Here is a 13,580-nt window from a genome sequence, read left to right as displayed (position 1 = left end):
TGTGAAAAGGAAGCCACTGATACAAGCAGCCTCCCCTCAACAAGAAATGCTGTGTGTTACATGCCTGATTGCATTAAGCTGCAGGAGTGTGTGTGATAATACTGCAGCATGCTGATGAGGCGAGTCTAGATAAAAGTATCTGAGAGGAGAGTGTGAACGGCTCAGTTTCGTATCAGCAATGTGTCTTTAAACAAAGACCAGATGTTTAACAGTGCCGAGCCCGGTGATGATGTCATGAGCAGTGGTGGAATGTAACTAAGTAGAAATGTAAAATACTTGTATGTTACTTTATTTTCATGCAGCTTTGTACTTCACAACATTTCGGGGAGATACATATTATTTTTATTTACACTTATAAAGGATTCTGTCTTCAACAGCAATTTTAAGTGTTTTAATTACATGTAAATGTTCCAGTGAATTCTATTATATAGAGTGTTTCTATCGTCTTGAATCAACATGTAGGAATTAAAGGACTTAGGTGTGTGATTCATTACACCCAATTAAACATATGTGAATACGTAGATATGTATAGTGAGGGGTCAGTGGGTGCTGGAGAATCCATTAATTAATGATATAAATGATGGTAGTAGTACAAGTTTATAGAAGACAAATAAATGAATATATAAGTTATAATATATAAGATATTTGCTTGGTAAATGGGGTATATTTTGCAATACTATCTATCTATCTATCTATCTATCTATCTATCTATCTATCTATCTATCTATCTATCTATCTAAAAGTTTACGTACCTGAGGAATTAAAAACAGAAAGTATATGTATTTGACAAAACAGAAGAAATCTGACCCTTAAATCATCTCAACCCATCAGTTGTTTCTTTTTCTTGCTCTTTATCAATGTAAACATGATTTTTGAACTAAACTATAGATTTAGAAATAGTTCGGAAGAAAATGAATTGCAGTGTTTTATGTAACATATGGATGCCATACTGTCATTGAACAGAACTTTTAATTTATTGACATCAAACATCTATAACAGACTCTTCCATTTCAATTCAGTACACTAAGATGTTGTTCTTTCCTTTACATTGAGAAATGTAAACTGAAAGAAACTGATGCTAACATAGCGTTTAAATAAAAACATTTTTATTTGTTGATGTCTTTAATGCACAGATTACATAAAAAACAGCAGAGCGATGTGTCATGTGAATTATAATGAGGATGAGGAGGTCAGAGGTCAGAGGTGGAGGTGGAGGTGGAGGTGGTGGAGGGCAGGTTTTGCATGTCTACTGGGAGATTTCCTGAACCCTGTTCTTTAGCTTCTCAAGCTGCTGCGTAAACCAGTTCCTGAGGAGAAGAGGTGTGTTAGATATATCCAAGCAGTGCGCGTGATCATCAGCGATTGCTCCATAAATTGTATATACCTTGAGGTGACTGCAAACTCGCTGTTGTTAATGTTCTCAAATGTAGTCTTGGCCTTCTCAGCCAGATCTTTGCCCATCTCAGTCATTTGCTCGCCAAACTTTGCGAACGTCTGTTCAGTGGTTTCCTCCTGAGCCTCTGCAGGTGAGAGCAACGGACACAACACGGAAGTTACACAACACGGAACGAGGAGGAGGAGAAGGGGAAGAAGATAAACAAAAAGGTAGCTTTGAGGGCGTCACTCCCACACGACACCCACCTGTGTATGCGATGAAGGCCAGCATCAGCACGGCAACTGCAAGAAACAGTCTCATCTTGGCTTTGTCTCTGCAGAATAAATAAAGATAGGTGTTTAGTTTCATGTCATTGCTCAATGAGCATTAAATGTTTTTGGCGCCCTGTGTACATCAGCACCACCGTGACTGGACAGCTCCCTTCACCTCCGGTCTCACTCAGACAGCTCAAAAACTTAATTTCAAACAATTTTGCATGTTTTTTAAACATCTTCACTACTTTTGAAGAGCAGATACCAATATGAAATTAGAAGTCACCTCGTGCTCACATCGTCAGTGCACCAAGGTTAATTACAGAAGCCCTGAGGGGCATGTGTCAAAAACTTCATTCATCTCATTTATGTAACAAAGTGAAGTTTTTTTCATGAGTAAATGTCACGCACATGAAAAAGTCAATTTTAGAAACATAAAAACATTCCTTAAGTAATTCCTTGCCACTCAATGCTGCCGCAGTTAAAACATTTTTATTTTTTTTAAACTGCAAATGAAATGTAAAACGTACCTGTTTTTCGTCTGACAGGAGAGAGAAAAAATCAAGTGTGTTGGAGCTCCGGTGCTTGTTCCTCTTTATAAGTCTGCTCGGTCTCTTGGAGTGTGTTGCAGACCACCAGGCTTTAAGTCAACATGCACACGTGGTGACCTGGCTGGTGTCACTGCCCCCTTTATTCACCAGCAGCAGCACCGACCTGATTGCATCAAAAGATGTTGATTGTGATGAAGAAGTCACTGATACAAGCAGCCTCCCCTCAACAAGAAATGCTGAGTGTTACCTGCCTGATTGCATGCTGATGAAGTGAATGTGGATAAAAGTCATCATCGGGCACATAAAGACAGTCTTTTTTAGACAGTTTTCATTTGTTCAATTTGCAGATTTTGTTTCCGATTACAACTTGTAGTAAACTGTTTTTTACTTAGTTTCAAAATGGATTTTTTTCCACTGAATATACAGATACAGCTGAAGAACTTTGTCAATTAACTGATTATTTTTAAGGCACTTGTCATTTGCAAACAAATGTCATGTATCCAAAAAAAAAAAAAAAATTAACCAGCAGATTAATCTGTATTGAAAGTAATCATTAGTTGCAGTCCTGAACAAAATACTAAAACATACTCCTGTTATATAAGTGTAGGAGTTCTAATGATGTAATTACATAATATATGTTAGTATTACAGTCATATGGAGTCGTTGAGAGGCTCGGAGTTTATCCTTAAGCAACAGTGATGTCAGCTGATAAGGTGGGATGTAATGTACAGGAACAGAGTTCAGCACTGATAGCTGCAGAGACCTGAGCTACATGGAAGCTCCTTTGGACCTAAAGTGTTGGCTGAGCGCTGACTCCGTGTCCAACAGCCTGACAGTTATTGGTGATAAGTTATCAAGATTTTAAGATCAAGTAGCTGGACTGCTACAGGGTCACGTCAGACCGTTCACTGTCTGTGAGCGTGATGCAGATTCTTAGCATCAAGAAAATCTCCTGAAAAACGATATATATATTTTTTTTCTCCAATTCGATGCTGATATTTATAAATTAGTGTCCATGAGTGTTTTGACTTATTATTATTATTGTATATTGGATGCTTGGCAGTGTTGTTAGAAATGATCTACTTCCTTACTTTGAGTTAAAGTAGCAAAGACGAACTGTAAAAGCTTTTCAATACAAATAACATCCTGCATTTAAAGTTTTCATAAACAACTAAATTAGACCTCAACTGATATATCTGGTATATAATTGGCTGATATCGGCCTATTGCAGATAGGTATCGATAATATGGTCTGAGTACATAATATAGAAAAAGGTGCTAATGGTGCAAATTTTTTGTCACAAAAAAAAATAAAAAATTACTCTCCCAGTGCACTGATGTCAGTTAAGACAATAAGGTTGATCCATAATCTTTGAAAACAAAAGTTATGTGTTATTGTATTTATATATATTATCACTATGATTGATGAATTAACAGGCTGTATGTCTTTGTATGTAGATATTTCAAAATATCTATTAGCACTAACCTGAAATACTAAAATAAAAGACGCTTAAAAGTTTACTAAATGTGACTAAATGTGCATGTACTTTCCAGTCTCTTTGTTACATTTCCATAAAGTGTATTAATACATTTTCTTTTGCTGACTAAATAGTATCATCTTAATGTTGCCTTGTGTGTTTGGTTTACGGGGGCAGAAGTAACTGATGGCAGTGCACTCTCGAGCAGACTGCTATTCTGCAATTTCCTATTCTGTTTTTTGGTGTATTTTTCCATGTCATTGCCTCATCTGTAATACAGACCTTCCTTTTTTCTTGACAGGGAAGTGAGTCAGACGGAGCCTTTACAGTTAGCATGCAACAGAAAAACAGTACAGTGGTTGAACTGCAGTAACCCCTCATTACGACTGTGACCTGAGTTAGAGCCAGGAAGTCTGTGTCTGACTGTTTGAAGGCTTCATCGCTGCTTAGAATATCTGTTTTCACACCGAACGGTCTGCTGCGGAGAGCCAAATGCCCATTTGTTGCCGACGACTTGGCCTATAAGGTGCTATCGCCGTGATGAATAGCCTGCAATTGAGTTAAATGAGCCTTTGCATGCCTCAACACTCACAGATTACCTCTGGAAGACTAAATCTCCATCTCCTTTGTCATGAAGTGGCCAGTGGGTTTATGTATGAGCTCGTGCTTGCGTGCATATAAGCTCCTCTTGAATGATTGCAGGAGGCATAGGGCGTGAAAGTGCATGCCTTGCGTGCTCCCAATTTGCAATAACAAGCTCACAAAAAAGCTGTTTTTGTGTTTGGCCAAGGGCTCCTGCAGTGACTGATGTTGTGTGCCAGCTCTGAGAGGATGGAGAGAGGAGAGGGGGGTTGCATTAGGAGGTAAAATCTCCGCAGGGGTGTTTTTGGACGGGGTAACTAGCAGTCATTTTCTAGCTAGCACCTGCTAGTGTGCAGGGACTCTTTTTATTTTATTATTGTTGCTGGGCAGTGCTCAGAGTGCAGACGCCCTATAGGAGCAGACGGAGCAGAAGTGCTGAAGTGGCAGGATGCTTGTGGTTTTCCTGTTTTTGCCATCCATGACTGTTTCCTAATGAACAGTTTATCGTAGGAGTTTCACTTGTCTGTTAAGAGGGGGGAGGTTTCTAAATAAGCACTGGTTCCTGACAGTGAGTGATATCATAGGGGACAAACACCTAGTAATGGTGTTAGTCACTCTTTCACTTTACATGCAATGCCCTTTTACACAGATAGAACGAGTAAACATGTTTTGTTTTGACACAAGGAGGTTGATTTGAAGAAAGAAGAAAACGCTTTGATGAACATAAAATAACTTATGAAGAGAAATGGATGTACAGTTATCTGTATATTACTCTACATATGTGTATGTGCAGCTCAAAACAACAGTTTTTTTAGATCATTGTTGTTATTTCCGATACAGCAAGGAATTGTGGGCACAAAGGGAGGGATCTGACTTGTAACAAAGGTCTGATTCAAACCATGGGTGTTATGGGCGTGAAGTGCACGTCAAACACCCCGAGTTGACCATGGCACCCCTATTCAAAGTCACTGTTAAAGGACAAATTCACAGAAAAATGAGTGATCATGCATCTTATCACCCTCAAGCCTACGGAAAGTTCGAGAAGTTTTCAGGTCCAAAAAACACTTCCGGAGCTTCACAGCAAAACAGAGTTGCCGCAGCACTCTCCTCAACAACTGAAGTACACTTTTAAAACATTTTCAAACAAGTCCCCATCTACTTCAGTTGTTTCGGACAACACAGCAACACTGTTTTAGTCGTAAAGCTCCAGAAATGCTTAGTGGACTATGTAACTTTACCTGACTTTCTATAAGCATTGAGGGTGACCAGAAAATCACATTGCACAAATTCTTGAGCTGTCAATTTATTTTACTCGCGAGTGACTCTGGAGCAGCGATCACCTCCCTGATTAAAATGAATCCCTGGAAATGTGCTTTCGGTTCTTTTAAACTCGCGGACCTCGTGTTTCTTTATGAGCCGGACGTGGTTTACTTTATCCGTCCAAAAAAGAAAACACAGCTGCATCTTCGTGCAAGCGTGGATTCAAGTGGAGGGGTCAGAGGAGAGGCGAGGAGATGAACAAGGGACAAATGGTGTCCTCTACTGGCCTCTGCTCTGCACTTCAAAGGGAAATCCTGCTGAGTTTAATAAGCATAACAATTTCAACTTCTTTTTTTATTATTATTGGAAGAGTGAGTGATCTGAATTTAGGACAATCGGAACCATCTTTTTACCCTCAGGCCGGCCCAGATGTGGAGCGAGCTGAAAATCCTAAATTTGGACTTTTACCCTCTGCATCTGAATCCCCAACAATGAGGTTGCTGTTTGTAAGACATGTCAGGAAAAAGTCAGTTTAGAAAGACACATACTGGAAGTTTTCTGAAGATTTCTGGAGGGCATTTTTTCATTTGTTTAACAGCCTGCAGTGAAGAGATAAACAGGAAGCCTGCGGATGAAACGCAAACAAAAAAAAACCCCTCTTTATTTGCATGTGCGCACACCGTCTGCAAACAGTATCTTTGCACGTATGAATGTTTTCTCATTGGCATGTCTGAGCAAATCCATATTTACAGATGCGCTGATGCAGGAGCTGGGCCAAGATAAAGGTAGAAACGTTAGTGTCACAGCGAAAGAGAATTCAATCAGGGGCACAGCACGTTCCCAAAAGCCCGCTGGGATCAGGAGAAAGGAATCTGGGAACACATCTTAACAAGTCCGGACTAGAAGAAAACGGTTGGCCACGGGGACTGTGAGGGATGGCGGTTGTGTGAGGAGAGCAAATGGAGAAAGAGAGAGGACTGGGGTGGAGTAGAGGTAGGCAGAGGGAGGGAGAGCAAATAATAAACACGAGATTAATTACCTCTGGTTCAGCAGTACTTTAAAAAACACAATTCTGCAAAGAAGGAGAGGTGGGACACTTTGTTCATGTGTCAGTGGTGGTGGTTGAAAAAGTGTCCAGAGGGGCAGATGGCTCCGGGTAAATTCCCCTTATGTAATCGGCCCCTGTAGCCTTATGCAAGAACATAAGGGGGGGTGTATATTCAGTGTGGAGGCGGTAGGGGGCTTTATGTGACGTTTTGTGAAAGCCTGTAAGACTAAAACATATTTAAACTGCTAAACGGACAACAAGTAATGCAGACAGTACAGAAGGGCACTTTATTGGTTCAGTAGAAAAAATCTGTGCATTTACTGAAATGAAAGACCTGAAATCCCGAGCAAAATGCAGGAAACTCAGGAAAAAAACTTGTTCGGGGGGGGGAGATAAGCGCTTGCATCATTTATTTCCACATAGAAAAGTAAAACACACTGCAAATAATTGTCTCCTGTTTGTGTATGTAAGGCGCTTATCTGCCGAGTTAAGTGAGTTGATGAGAGAAGAAAGGGCGACAGACAAACCTAAACAGATGTTTATCTGCTGATTGTTCATCTGCTTATTGTTCCGCTAAAGACGCACCTCACCCCCCTTCCCTCATCTCATCAACCTGCTTACCCAGAACAGTTGGGCACCCAAATTAAGATATCATCTGTTACTCTTAACCCCCTTCCCCCTCTCTGCCAGGGTTTTACGAAATCAAGGGTTTACACATTCCCCGCTGCTACAAACATCAGACCTGCAACCATCTTAAACCCTTCATGAACCGTAGCAGAGGACTCCTCGACCTCACGGATCTTGGCAGCTAAGGAGAAGAGCAGGTCTAGCAGCTCCTGGTTGGCGGCCTGCAGCTGGGTCCTGATTTCCTTGGCCTTGGCATCCAGCTGCTGGCCTTGCATGTATTTCTTGATCACAAGCTGAGTGAAGTTGCCAGTGGAAATCCCATTGTAGGGCATCAGCTTGGTCCGGATGGTGTCGGTCATCAGAGCACTGCAAGCAGAAAATATTACCGTTATTAGAAAGTGTATGTTTAGCAAAGGGATGTAGGAGCAGGCACTGTAATTACAGGTAAAGTATGACTAACTCACTCTAGCTCCCTGCTGATCTGAGGGACACACTGAGGAAGAAGCCCATCAGCTTTTCGGTCAAGTTTAGAGAAGTACCCATGGGCCTGATCCACGACTGCCACCCAGACCTCGTGGCTTCCACTCGGGGCACAGCTCTGGTACTAGAGCCTGTTGAGGGCACATGAGGAAATCTTGGATAAACACACAAACACTATTAAAAATGAATGTTATTATGGTGAGGTTAAATCCTGAACAGGCGGTGTGCTTACCAGTGATGACAGCCAAAGCAAAGACCAGAGCCCCAGCCTTTATGATCGACAGACAGAAAACACAAAGGGATTTTGCAATGGGCCTTCCACTCACCTGAGAGGATGAGCTCCCTGAACAGTGACTGAGGAGTTTTTTTTAACAGTCCAATGATGCTGCTGGTGAGCAACTGCCTTCACATGATGATGATGATGATGATGATGATCGTTCTGTTGATCGAGCAATGTGGCTGTTACTGGGAGTGTCAGCGTTCCCCTGTTTTCATATTTTTCACACTTTCAGTTGCACACGTCGCCGGAGAGAGTTGCAGTTTAAACCTGAGGGGTCGTCTACATATTTTAGGGCATTTCGCAGACGCTTTTGTCCAAATCAACTTAAAGTAATTCATACATACATTCTTACACTGGTGGCTGCCGACCAGTGCATTAGGAGAGGTTTGGGGTTCAGTACCTTGCCCATGACCCTTCAACATGGATACCAGGGGAATCAAACCAGTGACCTTCCGATAACAAGATGCACACTCTACCCCTGAGCCACAGCCGGCCCACTTTAAATGCTTCATCATTGGTAGAAAGAATTATAATTCAAAATAAAGCGACCCACACTATTGTCAAAATAGTACATTATAAGTAAAAGCTCTTGGAGAGCAAGCTGCTATGAGCAACTTTATATTCTCTTCAGCAGATTCAGATTAAGATGCATTATATTTTACATCACGGTTTGTCTGTAAACACATTTTCAAACTGCTGTAAACATGACAGCCTGCCAGGTCGCCACTTGTTGGCAATTGCTGGAGCCTATTTTGAATAATAGATTCCTCTTTAATAGATCAGAGAAAGAAAACAGCGGAAACAGAACATCTTTTCTAGGTTCTTTATTCACTCAGCACTGTTCAGCACACTGTAGCCGCAGGACGTGCATTTACAGCGGGCCGCATGGAGGGCGTATGACACGTGAAACACAAGGGACACCATTTAGTCAGACTGAAGACTGATTGTCGTTATTGCATTTTTTACATTCCACTTTTCTGTGTACAACAAGATATGCAGACAATACAGAAGGGCACTTTTAGTGGTTCAGTAGAAAAATTCAGTGCATATATTGAAATGGAAGACACTTGTGTTTGGTGTATTTTGGCCTGGAATCCAAACTCTGCAGTTATTATTACAACCAAACAAAATGCATGAAAGTTGGAGACAAAAACCTGTTTGGGGGGGGGATAGGCAGCTAGCACAGTTAATTCAACGTATAAAAGCAAAGCATATTGCAAATAATTGTCTCCTGCTTGTGTGTGAAAGGTTGTTATCGCTTGTACTTGTGTCGAGTGAAGCGAGTTGATGAGAGAAGAAAGGACGACTCTACAGACAGTCTGTTCTCTTCATCTCATCAACCCCCTTACCCCGAACAGCAGAGCACCCAGATGAAGATATCCGTAACCTTTAACTTTCCCCTTTCTGCCAGGGTATCAAGAAATCAGTGGTTTACACAAACATCTAAAACCCTCCAAAAACCCTCAGTCTTTCTTTTTAGGCGACGGTGGCCTCCTTGACCTTGTCCACGATGCCCTCGACCTTCTCACGGATCTGGGTGGCGTAGGGGGTAAGCAGCTCGGTCAGCTCGTCAATCTTGCCCTCCAGGGAGGTGCGAAGCTCCTGGGCGGTGGCCTCCAGCTGGGTCTTGATTCCCTCAGCCTGGGTCTCCAGCTGCTGGCCCAAGCCCTCGGCCTGGCTCCTCAGCAGGGTGGAGATGTCGCTCAGCTTCTGGTTGGCGGTCTCACTGGCCTGCTGGACGTAGGGCTCAACCTGCTCTCTCGCGGCCTCAAAGTTCTGGGAGGTGCGTGACTGGAGCTCGCCGACATAGGTGGCCACAGTGCTTGGGGTGGGGAAGAAAAAGACATTTAGATTTCACACCAAGACGTTTTAAATAAGATGAATTGGAAGTGTGAAAGCCTGTACTCCACTTACTTGCGGATCTCCTCGGTGTCCTTGTTCAGGCGCTTCTTCAGCTTGTGGGTGTAGGTGCTGATGCGGCCGCGGACGTCCTCACCGTTCTGCTCCATCATGGTCTTGAGCTCACTGAGGTACTCAGTGCTGCGCTCCTTGGCATCAAGCATGTCCTTCTGGAGCTTGTTGGCCAGAAGCTGCAGGTCCTGTGTAAGCTGGCCGGTGGAGGTCTCGGTGTAGGGCATGAGCTTGGTCTGGATGTTTTCTCTGTATGTCCCCAGCTCAGCCATGGTGTCGCTGATCAGAGTGCTGCGAGGAGAAGATGTAAGGATTGTGAGCATAGCGCAGACATGAGAGTGTGAAGCTGAGACACTGGAGATCTTGAAAACAGGGGAGCGAGCACTGGAACGGTTTGAAAGGACTGGTAATTGCCTCCTTTAAAAAGAAAAATCACTTACTCTAGCTCCCTGCTGAGCTGAGAGGACTTGATGTTCTCCACAACTCCATCGGCTTGCTGGTTCAGGTCGGCGATGTACTGCCAGAAACGATCCACGGATTCCACCCAGGGGTCTGGGGTGGCATCAGCCTGGCGAACAACACGGGCATTGCAGCCTGTTGAAGGCAAACAGGGGAAGATTGAATATGTAAACAAAGAACTAAACATTTTAAAAACAACGCAGATGGTAGCATATTTAATCCTAGACTAGCAATTTTCTTACCAGTGATGACCGCCAGGGCAAGGATCAGAGCTACAGCCTTCATGATTGATAGACAGGACAGACAGATTACACCTGAAGGAAAGAGGGAAAAAGGTGAGCAAACATTGTAATGCAACAGAATTTTCCCACAAGATTTTTCTGAAAACTACAGTTTATCTCAGGAATTGGTTGAGGTGAGTAAAAACATTGTAAACAATCTAAATAAATAGCAGATCAAGTTGTTTGTAGAAAGTAGTTTCTACAAGACAAGAGGTCTCTGTGCGTGGCTCTTCTACTCACCTGAGAGGTTGAGCTTCCTCCGTACTGCCTGCACGGTGACTGAGGGCTTTTATACAGTCAGGATGAGGAGGGAGGAGGGAGGAGAAGGGAGGAGAAGGAGGAGGAGGAGGAGGAGGGGGGGGTGATTACCCGTGGGTCCACGTGGTGGTGATGATGATTGTTTCTCTGTGTCCGAAGTTCCCACAGGTTTGTTCTGTCGGTTGAGCAATTTCTCTGTGATGAGAATAAAAACTAGGGGAAAGTTTCAACATCCGAAAATCCAGAATGCCTGTTTTTACAGATTTCACACAGATTGTACACAGTTGACTTCTGAGAGCTTCTTAATATACACTCGGGAAAGCATTAGATTATAACAAAGCTTCATATTTTTACAAGCTGATCATGGTTTGTTTCCAAAAATCTGTAAAGTAAAAAGTAAGTATGGCTGAAAAATAAGTAATCAAGTACTTAAATGTCATACTATAGCAAAAGTCAATATGTAAAAAAAGTACAAATATGACTTAGACTCATTCAAATTAGACCTGAGTAAAAGGTTTTAAGTGTCTGATATTAAATGTAATTAAGCAGCAAAAGTAATTTTCTTATAATAAACGTGCTTAAACGTGAGTAAAAGGAAATTATACACATTCTTACATGTGCGATTACTGTGGGTCTCGCTGTGTTTTCTTTTCATCTGATGGCCTATACATTGATTAGATTACATTGAATTGAAATTTGCTCCAAAACAGGCAAAAGAATGGCTCTGGTGCAGCATGTAATCTACAAAGTAACCTGAGTTGGCAAATAAACATGTAGAACAACATCTTCCTATACTCCACTACATCTTTGAAGTAAAATAATTTCTCTCTCCAGGCAAACTGTCACCATCACCACAACTTAACTATCAAATAAATGTTGTCCAAGCTACTCAAAATTGTACTTAAGTGAAGGTACTTAGATACATTTCATTGCTGCTTTTTGCTCCCTCTGGAATGTAATTGAGTAGATTTCTAAAGTAGAATAAAGAGGAAAACCCCTAAACCATGACAACCTTTGGTATCTACGTAAGTACAGTATTAAAATAATATTTGTACTTAGGTACAGTCCACCACTTCCCTTACCCCGCTACATCTTTGTTGTGAAATATTGTACTTTTCACATTTATCTGAATGCTGAATTATTTGGCAGATTTAGAGTTTGTATAGAACTTGATAAACTTATATATACAGAGAGATATAAAGTAATCACAGCCATGTGTACCAATGATATAATTTAACTGTTAGTTGGTATTTTGAGCTGCATCTTTTGTTCTGTTACTTTACCTTACCTTCACTTTAAAGTTGTGACTTTGCCACTTTTTCCTCCTCCACCACTGATTGTGGCAGGTCTTGCGTTAACGATCTGATCATTGTTCACCAGGTGGTCTGAGCTGAATGTAAATCCTCCTGGGGACTGGATGTAAATGAGCCTTTTCACACATGCCTTCAGATCTGTAAGCGCTGGCTGACCATTGACACCTATTCACCCCCCTACAGACACACAACCCCCAGCACATATGGCATCTTTGCATGACAACCCCACTGTTAAAATTCAAATGGTTAATGCAGCACATGTAACTTTTGCAACAGATTGTTATGTCCTGTACTTGCTGAACTCTCCTACTGGTTGAGTAGAGATATAAATTACTGGTAAAAAAAAAAAAAGTGTCAGCATTACAGGATGGGCATGTTCAGGCTCGGGGGGGCACTGCACAAAAGAAGGATTACTGGTAATAAAATACAGAGAACACGGACTATTTTATTACCTTAAAAAAAAATGTGCAGATACTGAACAGGAGAAACTAAATATGCAAGAACCCTGACAGAAAAAGAAATCTGTTTTTATGTAGTAGGTTTTCACAGAGGGCTGTTATTTCCAAGGAACTTCCAGGATTTTGAAATGCTGGCACAGGAAAGGGGATGCTTGGTGCAAAAAGAAAGTGTTTATATGAACTTATTGTGCAACCAATATTTGTTCAGTCAGTGTAAGAACATAACAGCCCCGACAGAACCTGTTATTTTTACGATGAAGGTTTTTTTAAAAATGCATTTGCAGCAGTCCAACGCAGACTTCCCTTTTCTTAATAAAATCTTCACCTCTAAAGCACAAATGATGTCAAATCCAGACACTGTGAATTCAACCCCAAAACCCTGACTCAGAGCTACTGGTTAGTTAGTGGACAAAACTGTGAATTTAACTTATTCAAAGTGGGAAATGAAGTTGGCGTTGTGCTATCTGGTTGTGAATAAGTCACAGCTTTGTGAATGTGGACTTTCCCAGTTATGTTTTGTGATAAGCACACCGGTGTCAGTTGTTCTAACAAGTCCAACTCGGACTGTCCATGTGTAATGCCCTTTAGAGCTTGGCCATTTTGTTGTCAACCAAAGAGATTTCTCCATTTTGTCCTTTTTTTCCACAGAGATCCAACTTTACACAGGAACAAAGTGTAAATGGGCTGGTCGGAGAATTAGTGTGAGAGCATGATAACAATAGTGTGAGATAACCCAAGGAGGTCAGCGTTGTGACAAGTCAAATAGTTCTGCTATCTTGCAGTGAATCAAAGTGTTCTTTTCTGAGCGTAATCAATTGACAAGCGAGGTGGCGCAGATAACTCGGTGCCTTCTGGTGTCACTTTTCTCCGTTCGAAAACAAAAGACCTTTGACCTCGGTATTCCACGACAGGCGCGTGTGTCACTGCAGCAGGTGTGTCACACACATG

At 41.8% G+C, this 13,580-nt stretch overlaps 2 protein-coding genes across 2 annotated transcripts; both read right to left on the bottom strand.

The window, feature by feature from the left end:
- Window positions 1-950: 950 nt before the first annotated feature.
- apoc1 (apolipoprotein C-I) lies at window positions 951-2,334 on the bottom strand. The gene is made up of 4 exons (XM_030394355.1): window positions 2,178-2,334; window positions 1,642-1,709; window positions 1,385-1,520; window positions 951-1,307 (listed from the first exon to the last, which is right to left on the bottom strand). Exons 2-4 carry the CDS (start codon window positions 1,694-1,696, stop codon window positions 1,247-1,249), a joined length of 252 nt encoding a protein of 83 aa, XP_030250215.1. The 5' UTR covers window positions 1,697-1,709; window positions 2,178-2,334; the 3' UTR covers window positions 951-1,246.
- A 6,427-nt stretch (window positions 2,335-8,761) lies between these two features.
- Window positions 8,762-10,909, bottom strand: apoeb (apolipoprotein Eb). Its single transcript, XM_030394354.1, has 5 exons — window positions 10,844-10,909; window positions 10,565-10,636; window positions 10,304-10,457; window positions 9,867-10,154; window positions 8,762-9,774 (listed from the first exon to the last, which is right to left on the bottom strand). Exons 2-5 carry the CDS (start codon window positions 10,605-10,607, stop codon window positions 9,429-9,431), a joined length of 831 nt encoding a protein of 276 aa, XP_030250214.1. The 5' UTR covers window positions 10,608-10,636; window positions 10,844-10,909; the 3' UTR covers window positions 8,762-9,428.
- Window positions 10,910-13,580: the final 2,671 nt, after the last annotated feature.

Source organism: Sparus aurata, chromosome 17, assembly GCF_900880675.1.
Source record: "Sparus aurata chromosome 17, fSpaAur1.1, whole genome shotgun sequence".
Taxonomy (NCBI): domain Eukaryota; kingdom Metazoa; phylum Chordata; class Actinopteri; order Spariformes; family Sparidae; genus Sparus; species Sparus aurata.
This window is presented reverse-complemented; position numbering and strand designations above follow the sequence as displayed.